The 21412-nt window shown below is 34.9% G+C and overlaps 2 protein-coding genes across 2 annotated transcripts; both read right to left on the bottom strand.

Moving 5' to 3' along the window:
* Positions 1-14: 14 nt before the first annotated feature.
* Positions 15-6729, bottom strand: LOC108861816 (mediator of RNA polymerase II transcription subunit 14). The gene is made up of 7 exons (XM_018635773.2): positions 6341-6729; positions 4382-5410; positions 4191-4288; positions 3933-4107; positions 2117-3841; positions 1016-2031; positions 15-921 (listed from the first exon to the last, which is right to left on the bottom strand). The coding sequence occupies exons 1-7, from the start codon at positions 6548-6550 to the stop codon at positions 123-125; spliced, it is 5052 nt and encodes a 1683-aa protein (XP_018491275.2). The 5' UTR covers positions 6551-6729; the 3' UTR covers positions 15-122.
* A 2763-nt stretch (positions 6730-9492) lies between these two features.
* LOC108857892 (protein RALF-like 28) lies at positions 9493-9744 on the bottom strand. Its single transcript, XM_018631904.2, has one exon. The coding sequence runs from the start codon at positions 9742-9744 to the stop codon at positions 9493-9495; it is 252 nt and encodes an 83-aa protein (XP_018487406.1).
* Between the last annotated feature and the right edge of the window lie 11668 nt (positions 9745-21412).

The raw sequence follows: 21412 nt of genomic DNA, 5'->3' as shown, positions 1-21412 counted from the left end.
TAGTCTTTCTGAAGCTGAAGCAAATTTTTGATTATGGTATTGTCTAAATTCAACCAAAATTTCACAACCAAAAGGATTGTATGTACACATTAAACCAACAAACTGACAAAAGTTCATCTCCCCTATATGGTAAACTCCTTTTGAAGAGTGTTATTACTACTGCCTTCTCTGAGACCTTGAAGACACAGATGCAATGTTCTCTGGACACTATCAGCAACCAACTTGAGCTTCCCTTGAGTCACATCTCCTGCAGCAGAACCGTTGACTTCAACCGTACGGCTCACTCTCTGTTTACACTTCTCCCAATCATCAACACGCTGCCAACAAGCCCGACCTCCATGGCTTCCTTCCATCCCAAGAAACGTCACGCTAGGGTTTTCCCCAAAGGTGTACCTTAACCTAACCGATACACAGTAAGGCAACCACGCCGCTCCTCCAGCTGCGTTTATGTGAGGTATGTGCGCAGGATCAAGAACCACTGTCAAAGCAAAGTCAACCGTGTTCTGAGGCCGGTCGAAATGAATGTTGCTTTTAGCCGCACAGCTGTTTTCTACATCTGTTGCACCGGAATGGTTCTCTAGACATAGCTCGATTCTAGGTCTCTGCGCAGGAGTGACTTCTCCAGCTTGTTGTGATTGCGATAAGCCTTTCTTCCAAGCGATCAGTTTTAGAAACTCTCTTAACACATGAATGGGTACTGTGAGGAGTGTTATGAACGAGGCAACTCTTGAAGCATCGTAAGGCTCTGACGCAACGCGTCTGCTGAAATAGTCACAGATTTCTCCAATTTCAGTTTGGGTTAATTCCTCTTGAGCTGATGAACCGTTTTGCTGCTGTGGCTGCCCGTGATGGAATCTCCTCACGCTAAGGACTTGAAGAAGAAGCTGAACTCTATGGACACTCACCGCAAATACATAGCCACTACAAAAGAAAAGAGCAACTAAGGTTATAGCATAAACAGATTGATGTATAAACACACGGTGTGATTCGTCTAAGTTCTTGGTTTAGATTATACCCGACAAAGAAGCGTAACGCTGGTTGTTCTTGGTCTAGATTCAAGAGAGCGCCTTCGTTCTCCTTCAAGATTGAACCTAAGATTTCTCTTAAGAGATCTGGTAGCTGAGCAAACAGCCACAGTACTCCAAGATATTTAAGGATACCACGCAAAACTTTTTTAAGAGCCACAAGAGGAACCCATCCTCCACCATAGCCACCATCATCACCTAAACCGATAATTGCTGTGTTTAATTCGCCTCTTACATGTGCTGGCACACCACCGCCTGGTGGTCTACGTACAGACAACCCTGAGCCAACCACTAAAGATCCTGAAGCAACACTGGTTACACGACTCATCGCGGCTCTTGACATTGCACTAGAAGGGGAGAAGTTAACTCTGCTACCACTTGGGTTTGCACTGTTTGGATTTGTTGCTCCTTGGCTACCTCCTGTCAAATTCGGTTCTAAACCGTTTAGTTCTTGAGCGACATGCTCCATGATGAAAGGTCTGAACTGGGGACATGGCAAGGAGCCTCCAATAGAAGCACCGCCCTTGGGTGGAGTTGCTGGTTGCAACCACACTTGATCTCCAGCAAAGCATCTCATGTCCACCGCAAAACGTTTGCGGTATATGATCCTTATCCAGTAGGGTCCACGGAGTACTACAGAGACATCAATGGGTAAGAGAGAGCTTGGAACGATTCCAGGTCCGCTTCTCCCTGCGGCTGCTGCTAGCATTGCAACTCCAAGTGGACTTGGAGCAGGAGAAGCAACAGCATTCCCTGAAGCTGCTGAGGCAGACTGGCCAACAGCACTAGGAGCTGCTAGTGTTGAAGCGGCAATGCTTCCTTGAGTTTGTTGCATCTGATTTGATTGTCTTGGAGTCGCTGTAGCAGGTACCACAGGCACGCCAGTGGCTGTACTAGCTCGGGCAGGGCGAGTAGCGGCAGCTAACGCAGTCAAAGGCCCAGCAGTGAGGCGAATGCAATCCAGAAGAGATTCTACCTCAGCACCATTTATGAAATCCTCCAAGAACTGTACAAGAATAACACAAATTAGGAAATTCATATATACATCTCTTAAGAGCAAAAAATGATTCATTCCCATGAACAACTCTCACCTTAGTGTGTGGCCAGTGTTGGTCAGGAGAGACGTGCATGGTGCATTCATCTTTACCTGATTCCCACTCGACAACAAAACGAGCCAAAATGCCTGAACCAAAGCTAAACCACAGGCTCGTTAATCCTACTGCCTCAATCTTGAAAGCCCTCCATCTATCAACCGTCTCACCACTACCTTTCCCTCCAGCAGGTCCTTTAATAGTGGCACTAGCACCAGCCTCTTCTGTTTTTTCGTCCGGCTTTATGCCAAGTAGTTTCCGCATGCCAAGGGAGAACCTTCTAGCATTCGAAAGCCTCTGTATATCGGCCACAAGCTTCTTGATACTATCTGCTTCCACGGATTGATAGGTCAGAACAACGCCTTCAGGATCATAACGGATATGGGAATCAACGTCAGATGAATTCGCAATGTGAACTCCAGACCCCCACGGTGTGGATTTACTTCCCTTCTGAAGTTCCCAGAGATCCCTGAAATGCTGGTCGTTTATTTTCACATCCCAACACATGCTCCCAGGTCTACCGAGCTGCAAGCATATATGCTGCCAGGAATCGTTTTGAGCAAACGGAAGCCGGAACCATATATCCGAAAACGAATCTCTGAGTCCCATTTCCTCCACGTATTGGATGTCCAGTGCCTCCATCTGACTAGTTAGTTTGGCATGCTTTATGGACAACGTAGAATGCCTGACCACATGGAGAAGAGCATAGACAAAAACGCTTGAAGGTGCATTACCCTTGTTTGCTTCAGCTATGAGATCCCCATAGCTGCATCCAATAGTTTTTGTTGATGTTACCACGGCTTGTGATGCAGGGCTCCAACTCTTCACTAATTCACTCTGCACCAACTCAGAGGTTTTACTTCTCTTATTCGGATGAGTAACACATTCCACTCCCTGGAGAGATGGGATGAATCTTAGCAAATCTGAAGCTGAGCGTTTCCGGGACTTCTGGTCTTTTCTCAGTAAAGGACCATCAGAGGTAATTGCAAGATCAGCTGGAAGAGGTGACAACGAGGATTCACTGGCCATTCTACTGCCTGACTCAGTGACTCCGTTGCCAGCAGTTAGGGATGATGGAGACAATATCATGGACAACTCCTTGTTAGAGTTAGAGCTACTAGCTATCTTCTTCGTAGCTGGACCCTTCCCAGGGGGAGACGGCAACAAATTAAAAGAGCTAGGTTGTAAAGAAGGGGCATGCATACTGTAGAAGGAATCCGATTGATAGCTAGTCAACAACGGAGCTTTTCCGAGGCCATCACTTGAAACAAGAGCGGATGTCATTTTCTGATGTCCAAACACTTCATCTACGATGCTAGAGAAACTCAACTGGCCTCCTCCACTCGTTTCTTCCAAAGATTCGTCAACTAATCCAGGAGGATGACGGTTCCCAGATGCTTGATTTAAGCTCTCAGCATCTGAGAAGGAAGAAACGAATCTAGATACATCGGATGTAATCAAGTTAAGATCATCTTCAAGAATCCGTATCTGCCCAATATCAATTTTCTTAACACGCAAAACATTGCTGAGATCATTGAGAAACTGAGGTTTTCCCGAACCATCCGTTTGAGTTTCCACTAATTTGAACAACGGCGTGAAGTCCTTTTCGAGCTCCATGAGCAAGAGGTGAGAGCTTTCGCAGTCAGGGAATCCCAAAGCTAGAATGCTTGACCCATCCGAGAGGTTCTTGGGGGCTTTGTTTACACCAAAACCATGTTCATAGACCTGCATTAAACCAAAAAAAAAAAAAGTCAACACTTCCAGCTCCAAAACTGAACTTGAACAACAAGATGAGGAGGGCACACGATTTACTAACCTCAAGACCCAAAAATTTGCCAATGGCGGCAAAAAAATGCAAAATGCTTTTGCTTCTCAAGTTGATAAATGCATCAACTGCAGATAGACTTCCTTGATTTAACGCATCTTCAAATTCCACCAAGATGGAAGGGGTCAAGACACTCTTGGATGACTGAAGAAGAAACCTACCGGTCCTGCAATCATTAATATAAAATGAGAAATGCCAGGGTATGATAATATCTCTCTCTCTCAATATATATATGCAAGTATTATATACCTTATATTGATCCCGAGTGTGAAGAATGATGATCCATAGGCTCGGACACGTAATACCTCTGGCTCTACTTGTTGCTTAGAGTCTACCATGTTACCTCCCTAAAAGAAAAGAGGAAAGAATGATGACCCAATTAAAATAAATATTATGGTAACATCCAAGATTATAGTAAAAACAACTCTTATAATTCTTACCTCGCTACCAGGCTCATCCAGGAAGGCCTGCAGGGTGACATCACTGGGAGCTCGACAGATACGGTCATTCCTCAAAAGCTCTTTCTGAATCTCAAGAAGACGGGTATATCTGTTACAGCATATAGCTTTAAGCAGGAGCTTCTCCACGTCGATGCAGCTCTGATCCAGAGAAAACTCAGCTTCCTTGCCGGTCAGCGGGTCGATCACAAACGTGCTGTGAGAACACTTAATCTGGAGATCCGACCCTGGTTCGATTTTAACGAACGGGCCTGCACTTTTGTCAGAATCTAGCCAGTACATTAGTTTCACTCCTGGTGTTTTAAGACTAACGGAATCTGCCTCTCCTTCTTGGTTTGCTGGTGCGGTGGTGCCAGTGTCAGAGATTAAGTCGAAGCGAATCGCATCTTTCCATCTCCCGTGAAGAAGAGTTCGGACCTGTCTTATGACCGTGTCCATGACAATGGCAACGCAGAGCTCGTGGAGCACCGCGTATAATATCGTGAACGGATTGTCTGCCACTGACATTCTACGCTCTAAATCATCACCAAGGATATGCCTTCTTGTCACTTCGAGCTTAATCGGACCGCTTCTTTCACCAACGAGCAGATCCAAATGCAGTATCCTCCACATGGACAGGTGTCCTCTGTAACCAAGAGTAACGAGAACCTTGAACTCCCCCTCCACGGATAAGGTGACTGTGCCTTTAGAGACTTTCACCTCTGTTATTTCCTTTGGAAGTGTGATCTCGAGTAGTTTGGAACGTACGAGGACCTCAAGCTTTCTCAGTGCTGGCTTCTGTTGAACCTCATCCAAGGAGCACTGCATCCCCACGTCGTCTATGCACTTTGGCAGGCGCTGATAAGAACCCGTCAGCAGAACCTCGATTGCAGAGGGGACATCGTAGACGGGAGCGCGAGCTTGCTGTAGACCTTCGTGCATAAAGAAGAGTGAATCCGCAGCTTGTGTAAAGCATATATCGTGAGATGATAGTGTGCTCCCGACGTCTTGCAAGCGGTTTATTAGAGGAACCTGCAACCAAAGAGGTATGAAAAAAGGTGAATAAGCGGCTTAGCAAATTTCTGATTACTTGCTCCTTACAATAGTAAACACAAACAAGCAATCAATAATCATATGAAGTATTAATGGAACGTTGATCTAAAGTAAATGCTTTGGAACTTCAAAGACACCAGCGTCAAATTTTAAGTTCCATGGAATTTTTCACTCAGTAACTTAAAAGTAGAGACTACTACATTAGTTAAAGATAGTCTTAACATTTCCTAACAAGATTCACGAACGATAACAAATCACCTGGTTCTAATGTACTAATCCGTATCCTAAACAGAGCAGTGATGTTGATTATACAAAACCTGAACTCCATAGTGCTCAGCTTTTGCTACACTAGGTAAGAAGTTAAAAATGAAAGTAACACTATACATCCAAATTAGCCGAACCACAACATCCAAAAGTCTGATTATCTTTTATTTAAGTTGTTCCGAGAATTAAGAAAAAGCTGAAAACTTTAGCAAACACTTAGGCTGCTTAATACGCTAGAGTAATCAAAAAGACATAACTTCATACAGTTGCAATGAGAAGAAACACATATATGTTTGATGGGTTTTATTATAGTGGTACCGAGAAGTAAGAAAAGCTGAAAACTTTAGCAAACACTTAGCTACTTAATACGCTAGAGTAATCAAAAAGACAAAACTTTATACAGTTGCAATGAGAAGAAACACATATGTCTGAGAGACATCAATGGACTTGCCTGCCCCATAAATAACTTGTTAACAACAAAACCCCATCAAATCAACACAAACTCAAAGATCTTGGAAGCAGACTAAACAATACCCTATAACCATGTAGCACAGTATCTAATCCCAATTCAAGAAAGCTTCCAACTTTCACTTTCAAAAACAGTAAAAGAAACAAACTTCAACAAGGCAGGAGAAAAGACAAAACCTGTTTACACCACTTGGCGAGCGCATTGAGCCGAAGCATCCGCTGCTGAGTCTTGACGACGTACTTGAGGAGGCTAAGCTTCTTATCAGTATCGGAAAGCTCCGTCGACTTGGCCTTCTCAACGAGCTCCGTGAGGGAGAGGAATGACTCCTCCGCGGCTCGGCCAACGAGAGCGGAGAAATCCACCGTCTGTTGCCCTAATTCCGCCATCGCGGACAGAGAAGACGAAATCTCCCACCGCCTTGGGTGATTCGCGATTTCGAGAATCAGGGTTTTTCACCCTTCGGTGCTCCTCGACGAATCTCGCTCAAAGTTTTTACCTTTTCCAGCAACCGGATTTGATTCGGACAAGAGGAGAGAGAGAGAGAGGGTGTAGATTGAAGAAGAAGATGAAAAGAAAAAAAAATAACGATTTTTTTGTGGAATTTAAGCAAACAAGAAAATATATTTTCCGTATGGGTCCTACTTGTTCCACGTAAGCAGGATGTGGAAGTCGCAATATAGTAAAATCACTACGGTTGCTCAGACAAAAACTACTATTTTCACCACCAATTTTTTTTTTGGTAATCTTTTCACCACCAATTTTTCAAAAAAACGGTTTAGTTATTATATTAAACTAATGTTTGATTATAGGATTATTTTTCTAAATAACCAAAAAAGGAGAAATTAGATTTTGGGAGAGAGAGTCAGTGCCGGTTCTGAGATATACACGGTCCAATACGAAACAAAAAAACGAGGCCCTAAATAATACATTTTTTGCTAAAAAACAAAGTTTGTAACTATATTAATGTTGAAGATAATGGTAATCTATCAATTTTTAAAAGTCATTTTTCATGCACTCTTTTTAAAAAATCATGAATCGATTAAAAATGTGAAAGTTTTTTCCAATCAATAGCATGACCAAATCACTTAATCTTTGTTAATTGTAGATAAGAAAAATATCCAGGTTTTGTAGTTTCAGTTCTTCAGTTCCTTTGTTTCGTTACTTATAATGATGGCGGTTGTGTTTCAAATGCAAAGACTTGCCCGACTTTTTTTTTTCAGCGACTTGCCCAACTACTGCTTAGTTAGTTATCATAATATTTTCATTCTTTTTTTATAAAGCTAAGCCAAAAAAGTTGTTCACGATTATTTTTGTTGGCATCTGAGATAAACTCCACCCACTTTACATTTGTTTGGGTTTTTTAGAAAGTTAACAAGTATAAAAAGTGAACCTAAACAACTGTAAAAAAAGATAGGCCCCATACAAATGTTTCTTATGTATGGGATCAACACCGGCTCTGGAGAGAGTAGAGAAAAAGGGGGATTTTGGTTAGATTTTAATTTTGTTTCTTTTTAGCTATTTGACCTAATTTCCCCTGATTATATATTCTTAGAATTCGAAAGGCCAATTCTCTAAAAATCAGTTTAGACTCCATGTAAACTAGAGAATTTGTACCTCTTATCCAAATAATATCCCATAAATAGTAATATACACATTAACTCCTAGATATTAGAGTATTCGACCTCTTATATTTGTACTGTTTTAGTTACTTTCCCAATTTCCATATTGTTTCAGGTTTTTTACCTAATTAACTCTATAAACTAATGTTTAATATTTCTTGAACATTGTTCGAGACCAATAAGTCAAACTATTTATGCAATCTATGTGGCAATGAAGATCAACATTTATCATCAGTTAATTCATTTTTATCGTCATGTATATAGACTGAAGTAACAAACAGGCAAAACCATCGATTATAAACTTTATTTCATTGATCGATGCAGTTACATGAATTTATTGATGTGTATTTTGTTTTTGTAGATTGTATGTCCAACACAAACTACATATTGATTATTGGACGGACAAGCAAGACACGTTTACATCTTGCCTCGCTACTACATTACAGTTTGTATGGATTTACTGGCTGCGGGGGTGGACATGAGCCAGAGAATATAGGATCACAGCCGGAAGGAATATGCCACGAGGTATTGGTGGATATCCAATAAATTTTCCAGCCGCTATATTGCTGATCATAGACACACATGCTGTTATGAATGTTACAACGACCATAACCATACTTGTTCCTTTTAGATTGCTCACGATTTGTGTGAAAATTAAATGTATAAATAATAGCTAATGGTGGTGTGCTAATAGTGCTTAAATTTTTTGAAAGATACATGTAGGTAAATATTACAGCTTATACTTGTGTCATTGGAAGATACAATCCATATATTGTGATAATACTAATCTTTTACTTCTATATTGAGTGATACATGCACCTTTCCCATGATGAGTCACAAATCAAACATTAATAGTTATCTGCATGATATTAGCTATCAATATACATTGGCTGTATGAAATGAATACATACCAAACCCCTCGTCTGAATAGAGTTGGATTATGGAACCCACGGAAATAGACGTCAAAAACGTTACTTTTGTATATAGTTAAGGAGTTATATAATGGAAATTTTACATGTTTGTAAGAGTAACAACACTAAAAATTGGCAATATAACAAATGAAAGCATAACAAAAATACGATAAAGCATAATTATTCTCATACCATTATTTTTTGTAATTTTGTTAATTAGTTAGTCCGTCCAGGCTTAAAAGACCATTGGATTTAATTAGGATATCAGTATATTAAAATTACTACTATTTTCACCACCAACTTTTTATAAAGAAGGTTTAGTTTTAACTTTTAGACTAATGTTTAATTTTCTTGTTCTAAAATCGGTTTACGCGACACGTATTTTTAATCCGCAAATCAAATTTATAATTTTTAAATATATCGGTCTGAAAGGATTTTAGAAAATCAAATTAGATGTCCACCTAATCAAAAATCCATATTAAATGTCTGAATAACCATCTAATGATTTCTTCAACATTCTTTTGGGACCAATAAGTCAAGCCATATATTATTCTAGGTTGCTTATTAAGAAAAACTGAAATAAAAAATCAGTATAGTTTATGCAAACTATATGACGATGAAGATAAAAATTTATCATCAGTTAAGTTCATTTTTATCAACGATAGACATATGTATAGACTGAAATAATAAACAACAAAAACCATTGATATAAGATTAGTTTTATTGATTGATCGAGTTACACGAATCTATCGATGTGTTTTTGTTTTGTAGATTTAGAGATACAATCATCTAATACAATTAGATATTGATTGTTCGAGGAAGTGGCGGGCGTCTACATCTTCCCCCACATCCTGGTTTGTACGGATTTACCGGTTGTGGTGGTTTACATGTGCCAGGATATTTAGGATCACAGCCAGGAGGACTATCACCACGACGTATTGGTGGATATCCAATAAATCTTCCAGCCGCTATGCTGCTGTTCATAAACACACATGCTGCCATGAGTATTGCAACTACCATAATCCTGCTTGTTCCTTTTAGATTGCTCATGATTTGTGTGGAAGTTAAATGTGTAAAGAATAACTAATGGTGTGGTGTGCTAATTGGTATGAAGAGGGTGTTTATAGTGCTTAAATTTTTTGAAAGATACATATAGATAAATATCACAGCTAATACTTATGTCACTGGAAGATACATATCATATATTGTGATAATACTAATCTTTTACTTCTATAAATATAAAGTTAGGTGATACATTTTTCCAATGAGTCACAAATGTAACATCGATAATTATCTGCATAATATCTATGATATATTAATTTAGAAATATTATAACATTTGAGATCATTACTAGGATGATTCTTAGAATCTTTAGAAAATAGATTGATATATCTAAATCTATATTATATTTTTTATTAAACTAATTATTAAATTGATTAGCAGTGCATAAAAATATTTTTCATTCTTTTTTAAATAAAAAATACGGAATTACCTAATATGATTAACACATATATGGTAATTAATGATTTTAAATAATAAAGATTTGATAACAATTTTGTATCTTTCATCATTTTTATTTAATTTTTATACTATTAAAAATTTAAACAATACATTAACCAGATAAAAATATTAGATTTTTTCTTATATCTTTTTTTTGTCATCAACTCATACATATTCATATTGACTATGAAAACCATACTAGTAGCTCTGCATCCCGACAAAGGTACGTTGTTTCCTGATACTTTGTGCTAGACTATCCGTCTTCAAATTCTGCGTTTGTGATACATGAATAATATTTGAGGTGAGAAAACTTTCTTGCAAGATCTTGATATCTTCCAAATAACTTCTAAAAATAGGTCATTCTTCTGGTTCTGAAACCATCTTCACTAATTGTGAATAATCTGTTACAAATGTAACCCAAAACTAACGCAAATTTCTCATAAATTCCATTGTCCAAAGTAAAGCTTCCATCTCTAAGTGAAGAGGAAAAAGACTAACCCTGACATTTATTGCTCTCATTAAACCAGAAAAGCCTTATAGAGTACTATATCACCATTGTCCTGGAAAAAAAATCATTATCTTTCCAAAAACCATATGTAAAACACCAACGCCATGGAATTAATAGTATATCTTATATTTTGATTTTTTTTAAAAATGACTATAAATTACTAAATTTTAAAATTTTCACATTAAAATCTTTGTGAACAATGATTTAACATTTTTGTTATATCAAGATACAAATTATCATAATATCATATGAATAAATATTTCTATATCATCCTTAAATTAAACTATATACCATATAAAAACATAAATATGTTAATTTAGAAATTTTCATAGAAAAAGTATTGAGGTCTTAATATTTTAATTCCAAAATTTCCATTAAATTTTAAAATTATTATAAATTATTATAACTATTAAAAATCTTAACTTGAATATTTTTGATTAATGGTTTAATTTTTGGTGTAGGTATATGTGTCAATAACATTTAAATTTTATTTTATACTATATAAATAAATAAAAATGATTATTTTGATTTAGTTACCAATAAAAATTATTGTAAATAAACAAAAATGATTGTTTTGTTTTATGTGCTGACTCTAATTTAATTATATACATAATACCTACTCAATTCTCAATTATTAAATATATTTATTATTTCGTACTATGTAAATGAATACAAAGTAAATAATATATGTTAAAATAATTTGTATATATAATTTTATCCCGTGAACGGTGTATATCTTAGTATGCACTAGGGGGGAGATTTTGCGCAAGCGCGGGGTTTGGTTAATTTATATGGCCTCTGAAAGTCAATGGTATATATGGTTTATTAAATGTTTGTGGTTGTTCTGTGCTGAGGAGTGTATGTCAATGGTATATATGGTTTTTTTGCTGGGATTGTGGTCTTATGTTGCATTTGATTAGTTAGTGCCATTGTTTTCTTTTTTTGTTCGTGTGTCTATATTGATAAGCCTTTTTAGCAAGATAAAAAGTTAGTGGCTCTGGGTCGTAAGTTTAGAAGACCAAGCTATCAATAAAGTATGGAAAATGAAAGTTAAAAGCTTAAGCGCTTGGCAGTTGGCACATAAGGACGCAACCCATGCCCCATGAAAAAGGTAACTAAAGAGGACCCGTTGTTTCTACTTGTTCCAAGCTATCAGTGTCATATTGTCTGTTTCTCCCTGTGAATTCCGTTAAGAATATGTATGTGGTTTTTATTATGTTGTTGACACTGCCTGACTCTTATACAAAAATCACTGACTTCATTACTTTGATTGAAGCGATGTCAACATGGGTGTCCTTGCCTTGGTGATAGGTTTAGTTGCTTGGAGACACGATAGTCATCAGAGGAGATGTGTAGTTCCTTGCATGAAGTGATGATGTTTACTCTAGTGATTTCTCCTAGCATGTCTTGAGGCAATGCTTCAAGCCGGGTCATAACCGCCATGTTTTATGACTCCACATCAGATTATCATAATTTTAGAAGGTGATGCATTGTTTTAAGTATACACCGACGCCGTGTAATTATGTGAATATGTATAATGTATTCATGTATGAAGTAAAGCAGAGGTTTGTTTTCCAAATGAACAAAACTTACCTTCACCCCCTAAGGTGAATCTCTACATTCACCCACCAATAGAAATTAGTTAATTGAGATTTGATATATCTTAAAAAAGGAAACTAAATAATAAGAATTTAATGAAATAAAATTATGTTTTTAGATAAATAAAAAATAGTAGCAATTATAAAAATATTTTTTTTAGTATTGATAAATCCGTCAAAAATACTACCCTAAACTCTAAATTCTAAATACTAAACCCTAAATTCTAAATACTAAACCCTAAACCCTTAGGGAAAGCATGAACCCTTGGGCAAATCCTATACCCTAAATCGTTAATCTTAAACCCTAAACCCTTAATCATAAACCATAATATTAAACCCTAAATTCTAAACACGAAACCCTAAACCCTAAACCCTAAACTCTTTGACAAATATTAAATCATATACTCTTAATCCTAAACCATAAACCATTTTGGAATTTAGGATTTAAGGTTTAGTATTAGAAGTTATGATTTAGGGTTTAGGGATTAAGATTTAGTTTATGATTTAACGTTTGGTTTAAATTTAAGGGTTTAGGGTATAGGATTTGCCTAAGGGTTCAGGCTTTCCCTAAGGGTTTAGGGTTTAGTATTTAGAACTTAGGGTTTAGGGTTTATAATTTAGGATTTAGGGTTTAGTATTTTCTGACGGATTTATCAATATTAAAAAGAATGTATTTTTTTGATGATTGCTACTATTTTTTATTTATCTAAAAACATAATTTTATTTCATTAAATCATTATTACTTGGTTTCCTTTTTTAAGAGATATCAAATCTCAATTAACTAATTCCTATTGGTGGGTGAATGTAGAGGTTCACCACAGGGGGTGAACCTAAGTTTTGTTCTTTCCAAATATGCAAATACCCATCAACGTTTCCTTTTTTAATCAAAGTAAATGTATCTCATAGGGGGAGGAGATCCGAAGATAGTTTGCAGATAAATTCAAAAAGGAAAAATCCGAAGATAGTTGACATGTATGTTATTTTAGAGCAACACATAGGAAAATCAAATAAAAATTAGTTGACCACCTCTGACAGAGTGTTGAGGAACCATCTTTAGTGATTGCAGAGACGGTGAAAGTACGGTGGTTGGGGGTGAAACTGTATGGTGTGACCCGAATTTGAAAGACGCATTGCTTGCCAGCTAGTTTTTCTAGGCCTCTTGGTAGCTCAGATCCTTCCCCGCCAGTAACATGTAATTGGTTAAAGCTTCGTGTGCCAATTATTGTAACCATGGACATTTAAAAACTTAAGATGAAGGGAGAGCTGGGGTGGAAGCTAACCTCCTCAAGAGCCATTATGGCTGCATCTTTCTTGGTAAGTTAATTTTTCTTATTCATTTCTTGGCCATCGTCAACAGAACCTAGTATTGCTTAAGCTATAATATAGTATCACTATTTTGTATTGCTTAAGCTATGATATAGTATCACTATTTTGTACCTGATCACCCCGGTGATGTTTGGTGAAACACATCTACTGCACCGGAGAAAAGTACCACCGGATTTGTCCAACTTCCTAATGCCACCAGTGCAAGAGACGTAAGACCACCATTTTGCTAGAGAAAATCAGCTTCCTAGGACTTTACGGAGATAACATAGTACACATTAGGTGGGACAATTTTTAAGTCACATAATAGTATTCACACATTTATGAAAGAGTTAACTGGTTTTGTATGAGAATTGCTATGGACCTGCTTGTGAACACTTTGATGGCAGAAATGGCGGTGTCAAGATAAAATTTGGTGGCAGTGTGGAGTTCAGATACATGTTACCTGCTGAAGGCCGAGTGTGTGTTAGATAATCTGATTAAATAAAACGCTTGGGGTTTTGACTTTTGATGGTATGAGTAAAGAAGGGGAGAACGAAGGATTGGGTGTTATAAAGAGTTCCATGGATATTGATGAAAAGGTATAGAGAGTTCAGAGTTACATAAATTACAGGAGTTGAGACGGAGGTTCAACTTATCGACTCCCAAAATAAGGGTGTTACTTAATCGACGGAGTGTAGGAATCCTAGGTCCCAAGGAAGACGAAAAGTAGACACATGTTTATGTTGGGTTGACGAAAGCTTCAAATGGGCTTCAGTCTCACTTCACAGTATGATGATAAACTGGGTTTGCTATTTGGCTGTTAAAATAAGTTATAAGACCAAAATTTAATAAACAAAAGAATGAGATAAAGACACAAAACGTGATTATTAGACAACAAGTTTATTTCTGTGGATCCCACATAAATGAGAGATGCTGGTGTGGATAGACTAATTGGAAAGAAAAGTATGGCATTATATATGTTGTATGGAAGTTGAATCAAATACCAAACGTCGTCTGAAAAAGAGTTGGAACATGAAATCCACGGATATGGACGTCAGAAAGTCGTGTTACTTTTTGTATATAAATAAGGAGTTATATAATGGAAAATTTACACATTTGTAAGAGTAAAAACACTAACAATTGGCAATTGAACAAATGGTGAGCATAACAGAAATACGATAAAGCATACTTATTCTCATACTAACAGCTGGTAGTATAACGAATGGCCTGGCAAGCATAACATAAACGATAGGGCGTCATTATTCTCATACCACTCTTTATTTGTAATCTTGTTAGTCAGTCCGTCCGGACTTAGGACTATTGGATTTAATTAGGACCAGTGTTATCAAACATCGCGCATTCATTTGATTCAACATTAGAAGAAGTAGTTAAAGCACAAATTATAAAACCGTGGACATTATTCTTCTTGCCACTTTTATTTTTCTTTCATCAAATCAAATTTAGTAGTTCAGCGAACGTAATTCAAGAACCAGATCCTAGAACTTCAAACTAAAGCTTTATAATCTAGACAAAGTACTTATCTTCACAATCTAGGCTAGAACATAACTTGATTAATTGACTACTTTATTTAGTTCTTGTTAAAAAGGAAAGAATTCACGGTTAGGATGGGAAGATGTTGCGGGTTCAAGGCGATCAAAGGCACTCACTATCCACATCATCCAATAGTTCACGCATTTAATACTATAGAAGACACACGGGTGAAACACCGAACAAGATTTCTCACTGGGTCCATCCCACACGAGGTTACATCTCTGTCTCTTTTTATCTAGGGTTGGTGTTTTCGGCCAACATGGACCCGTTTATTTCCTCGACCACACCTCTACTCTACAAGAATTTATACGAGATTTTACCAAAAAAAAAAGAATTTATACGAGGGAGGGATATATAAACAGTAACGTTTTTTTCCTTTTTGCGATTATCAATTTGAATCAACTAGCCAATTGAAATTTAGCTTATCAATTGACAAATTAAAGCACGAATGTGGAGTTTTATTTTTGGAATGTTTTCCAGTGTTTTTTTTTTTTGAAACTATGTTTTCCAGTGTTTTTCGAACACATCATTAGTATTTTGTGATTTATGACCCATTGTCACTAAAATACTATTGTGCTAGATATGCAATAATATTAGCTTATCTAAATTAACATGGTTTTCAGTATACTATATATATGCATCAGTTTCTCATAAGAAATGTATATCATAAACGAACGTTTTATATTTATCCTGGTTTTCTTACATATTTCATTTTATTATAGAGTGTAATGTAACTAAATTAACATCATATGTTAATTAAAAAGATCATTACGTATAACGAGTCACTATCTGGATTAATTCAAATCTTTCCGTGTCATTAACAAACTAAATGTCAATTCTAAATTTATTTATAAACAAGCTTAATAACCAGAATATTTGAACAATATAAATTATTGAAGTATAACGTGTGGTATAAATTTCATTAACTTATTTTTCATTTTTAATATTTATACTAAGAAATGCTACGTTGTGAGTATTTGTTTGTTTAATAAATTTTAGGGAAAATTACCAAATATAACTCACAACTTGATTTCAAATGCAAAAGTATACCCAAATTTGAATCAAATGCAGAAGTAATTTAAAAGACTATTGAAATTACAACCAACCCCTTATGACCAAACAAAAAAAAAACAGTTTTTTTTACGTTTTTAACCCCAATAAGTCTTCTGGCCAGACGACTTTCAAGTAAGTCGTCCAGATGAATTACTTGAAAGTCGTCCAGTATAGTTAATCTTAAAAATAGTTTATAAATTTTTTTAAAAAAATTTGATAAGTGAAAAATTGAAAGCATGTAATTAAGATATGTTAAAAGTGTTATAAATTAAAATATAACAAAAGTGAATTGTTTTCAACATAGATGAGTGAAAATAGTGAGTCATGATATTCTTTAGTTTAGGTTTTGCCAATATATGTTGTAGTATTGTATGTGTTCTTATGGTTAGATTTTGGAAAGCATAAAAGTATTTTTGAAAAATATGAAATTTACCCGAATGTGTTTATTTATGTGTATAGTAAACACTAAGCAAGTTTAATTTGATTTTATAACTTATTTAGTTAGTTAATTTTAATCAATTTAGTTTACGGGTTAAATTTAGGGTCTGGACGACTTACAAGTAAGTCTTCTAGACGACTAAATGACTTACAAGTAAGTCTTCTAGACGACTGGACGACTTACAAGTAAGTCTTCTGGTATAGTTGATCTTAAAAATAATTTATAAAATTTATAAAAAAATATTTTAATAAATGAAAAATTGAAATCATGTAATTAACATATGTTATAAGTGATATAAATTAAGATACAATAAAAGTGACTGTTTTCAACATAGATGAGTGAAAGTATTTAGTTTGCCGCTAAAAATATTTAGTTTCCCGCTAAAAATATTTGAGTTTTCCGCTAAAAATATTGAAGTCTTCTGGACGACTTACAAGTAAGTCGTCTAGGAAGTCTTCTATTCAGAAGACTTATTTGAAAGTCTTCTGAATCTAAAATATTTAACCTAATTGGATTTTTTGTCTCCCTATATAAAGAAAAAATTACACATTCTCTATCCTCCTCTCAAATGGCTGCAACAAAAATGTAATATTCATCATTCTAAAACTCTCAAACCTTTCTCTAATCTCTTTGAACTTATAAACACCAAGCTTATATCAATTGATTGTTTTTGTCTCATGTCTTTCTCACTAATTTATTTTGTTTTTGCAGGTTTTTCATCATATGATTCTCATCTTTCACTCATTTAAAGGTAGATCTATTAATTTTACAAATGTATTTTTATGTCTCACTTTACTTGTTACATATAACCAGGTATATATGTATGAAGTACTTTCCCTCTAGATCAAGATGAAGTCATTGTCAACTTAACTTTCAATTTTTAGGTCAGATTCTTCAATCCTAATCATGCATATGGGCATGATGATGTTTAGCAATAAACGATGTTGATGATCATTATGCTTTTATGATTTGAATGAGAAATTGTTTTATAATCAAGCTAATATTATTTCGCCCCTTCTTGAATATGTTAATAAACATATTTTAACCACCCCCCCCCCTCCAAAAAAAACATTGACGGCATGGGTGTTTGACATGTTTTCGTCATATCACATGGTTGACTATTTAAAAATCCCCTTCCCTAGACTATATTTGAGAAGTGATTTTGCCACGTGTTTTCTCTACAATCGTTTTCACAAAAAAAATTGTGACATGGCTATTAAGATTGATGACATGTCATATGGTTAACTATGACATGGACAATTACATTTAATGCTGATATATATTTTTGAAAATCTTTTTAAAAATATGACAATAACTCATATATTACATTTAATATTGATTTATGTTTTTGGTAAACTTTATAGAATATGGTAATAACTTATAAATCATCACTAAAATAAATATATTCAAATATGAAATTTTGAATTTCGAAATATTATATAATTTTACTTCTATAATTATAAAATTTTTATTACCTAAAATTTTCTAAATTTTCTGAATTTAAAAAAAAAAATCGTAATATCATTAGTTTCTTTTAGATATCTACAAATTATATAAATATTATTTATTTTTAATTTTTGATAACTATAAAATTTTATATGATTTTTAGTAATTTTTTACAAGTTGATTTAATACATTTAACCAAATGAAATAAATAAATTTTTATCTAAGATTTTAACTTTATATATATACATATATATTCTTAAATATAATTTAAAATAAAAAAAAATATTTTCTCTTAATTTTATGCTTAATTAGTGATATTTATATTAATTATTGGCCAAAATAATAAAATATATAATATGAATAAATTACATTTTAAAATATAAAATTTAACTTTTAAAAAATTCATTATTACACATGGTGCAGGAATACACCTAGATTAATAATTGTGACATGGCTACTAAAATTGTTGACATGTCTTATAGATTAATACGACATGGACAATTATATTTAATGTTAATTTATATTTTTGGAAAAGTTTTTAAAATATGGTAGTAACTCATATATTACATTTATTATCGATTTATATTTTGGAATTTTTTAAAATATGGTAATAACTCATAAATTATCATTAAATAAATATATTCAAATATGGTATTTTAAATTTCAAAATATCATTTAAATTAAAAATATTTCAAAAATATATACATATTTTTGAAAAATTATAAAAATTAAATCATAAAATCAAATTAAATCGTAAAATCATTAGTTTCTTATATAAATCAAATTTATATTAAAATATTGATAAGAAAAAATAAAAATTATAATATTAATAAAAATTAAATATAATTTATATTTATTTATTAAAAATATTTTAAAATTCTTTTACTGCACTTGGTGCAGGAAAACACCTAGTAATAATATATATAGCAAAATTAATTTTGGAATTTATATGTGATTTTGAAGGTTTTTTTCCTGTTTTCGTAATCGGGTGTAGTAAAATACGAGTACATTTTGTTTTGAACTTACACGAGTACATATTTGTGTTAACGTATATCGAGATTTAGATGTGATGTGCACATTTCAAAACCTTTTAAATCTAAACATTGTAAAGAAACTATATCTAATACCTCTATCATATTACCGTATTTAAATATTTTGCGACAGAATAACGATTGATGTCTGACGAGAAACTGATGCATTTAATCGACTAATCACCAAAACAGTGAAGTTTAGAGGGATTATATATGTTTCCCTACAAAATTGTAATCAATTGCTGTAAAGATATTGTGTCTAGCTTTCGTTCACTAAACCAACAAATCGGTTCACAGACATTTCGACTAGTAGAAACAGAGATTTCTAATATCAATTGCCGTCAATTTGCTACGTCTTATATTGGATTATATACATTGTATGTTGGTTTAATACGGTTAATACCGGTTATGTACTTACTATAAATAAGTGATACACTGGTTCAATTGTAACAGAATAATATTGAATAACAAATTTTCATTTCTTCTTCTTCATCGTTTCTCTTTCGTTTCTTTGTGAGCTTGAACTCGATCTCTGTATCTAATATGTTATCAGAACCCACGGTGAAAATATGTACTGCGAGACATATGTGGCTAAATATACATGATCAGTTTCGTCAAAGTAATGGACCTCGCACAGCAGAGATCAAGCAACAGATTTTTACAGAGGTTCAAAGCTCTCAAACAATCAATGAGTATTATACTAAACTCAAACAACTTTGGGAGAAGCTCAAGAACCATGAGAATCCGTATAAATGTTGTTGTGGTCATGATAACTGTGCAAGTTTCAAAGCGATGGTTGAACGTGAAGAACAAGATCATGTGTTGAAGTTTTTTATGGGCTTGAATGATACTTATACTGCCACTAGAGGTCAGATTCTAATGATGGAATCGAAACCTTCAATCACCAAGGTCTTCAATCTGGTTTCACAGGAAGAACGTCAACGTTCAATGAAGAACAGTCAGACCACTAATGCAGTTGCTTTTCAAGCTTCCTCACACAACACTCAATCTGATCAGTTGGTTGCAGCTTACTCTAACGGCTACAACAAACAGCGAGGTCGTCTTATTTGTTCACATTGTGGCGTTGTTGGTCACACAGTCAACCGTTGCTACAAGCTTCATGGATATCCTCCTGGATATAAACCGCCGAGTTCTCAATACAAGCCACAATCTCAGAATCCAAGTGCTACAAACCAGAAGAAAGAAAATGTTGCAAATCTGGTTTCTAATGATCCGACTATGTCTGCTAACAATCAATGTGGTGTTGGTTTGGAGAGTCTCACAGCAGAACAACTTCAGCAACTTCTAAGCGTGTTGAATACGACTCCAAAGTCTCAAAACAACATATCTCAGGTTTCTGGCAGTCAGTTAACTATCTCAGATGGAACAGTCTCAATCATCAAACCTCAACCTCATCTCTCAACCCAAATTCACGCCCCATCTGGTAAATCTTTTCACTCATCTCATTTACTTTCTGCGGGAACCCCTGGCCTTACTTTTAAGCAAAACTCTTGGGTAGTTGATACTGGTGCTGGTTGCCATGTTTGTTCTGATTATAACATGTTTAGTGAAACTATACCCATAACCAACACCTTCGTTACTCTTCCTGATGGAACTCGCATAGCAGTTAATCTTGCTGGAACAATTCAGCTTTCTCCTTCTCTAATCATTTCCTCTGTTCTTTTCGTACCTCATTTTAAATTCAATCTTCTGAGCATAAGTGCTCTCACCAAGAACAGTGATATCACTGTTTTCTTCTCGTCTACTTCTTGCTATATCCTTCCTTACAATCCCTTTCTTTCTCAGGAGCGTATTCTGGACTCCAAGATTGGGGAAGGGTAATCTTCATGATAATCTCTACATCTTGGAGTCCACTCCTCTTTCATCTTCTGCTCCTGTTCAAGATCTGTCTGTCTTTCAAGTGTCGTCTGAAGTATGGTACAAGCGTCTTGGTCACCCATCATTTGATAAACTTCATTCTTTATCCAAATCTCTTCATCTTTCTTTTGATAAAAATAATCATGACACTTTCTGTAAGATTTGTCCATTGGCAAAACAGAAGCGTCTTTCTTTTCATTCTTCAAACAATTTGTCTTCTCATCCTTTTGATCTTATCCATCTTGATGTTTGGGGTCCATTTCATGTTCCAACATCAGAAGGATATAGATACTTCCTTACTATTGTAGATGACTGTACATGAGCAACTTGGATTTATCTTCTTAATAATAAAAGCTCTGTTTCTACTATCTTTCCTTAGTTTATTCAGCTTGTCGAGACACAATACCAA

The sequence above is a fragment of the Raphanus sativus genome, chromosome 5 (genome assembly GCF_000801105.2).
Source record: "Raphanus sativus cultivar WK10039 chromosome 5, ASM80110v3, whole genome shotgun sequence".
In the NCBI taxonomy this organism is placed as follows: Eukaryota; Viridiplantae; Streptophyta; class Magnoliopsida; order Brassicales; family Brassicaceae; genus Raphanus; species Raphanus sativus.
This window is presented reverse-complemented; position numbering and strand designations above follow the sequence as displayed.

Coding starts and splice junctions, on each gene's coding strand:
- LOC108861816 (XM_018635773.2), bottom strand. CDS start 6,550: ATGGCGGAATTAGGGCAACAGACGGTGGATTTCTCCGCTCTCGTTGGC. Junction 4,108..4,190: donor ACACTCGGGATCAATATAAG/GTATATAATACT, acceptor TAATGATTGCAG/GACCGGTAGGTTTCTTCTTC. Junction 2,032..2,116: donor AACACTGGCCACACACTAAG/GTGAGAGTTGTT, acceptor ATTCTTGTACAG/TTCTTGGAGGATTTCATAAA.
- LOC108857892 (XM_018631904.2), bottom strand. CDS start 9,744: ATGAGCAATCTAAAAGGAACAAGCAGGATTATGGTAGTTGCAATACTC.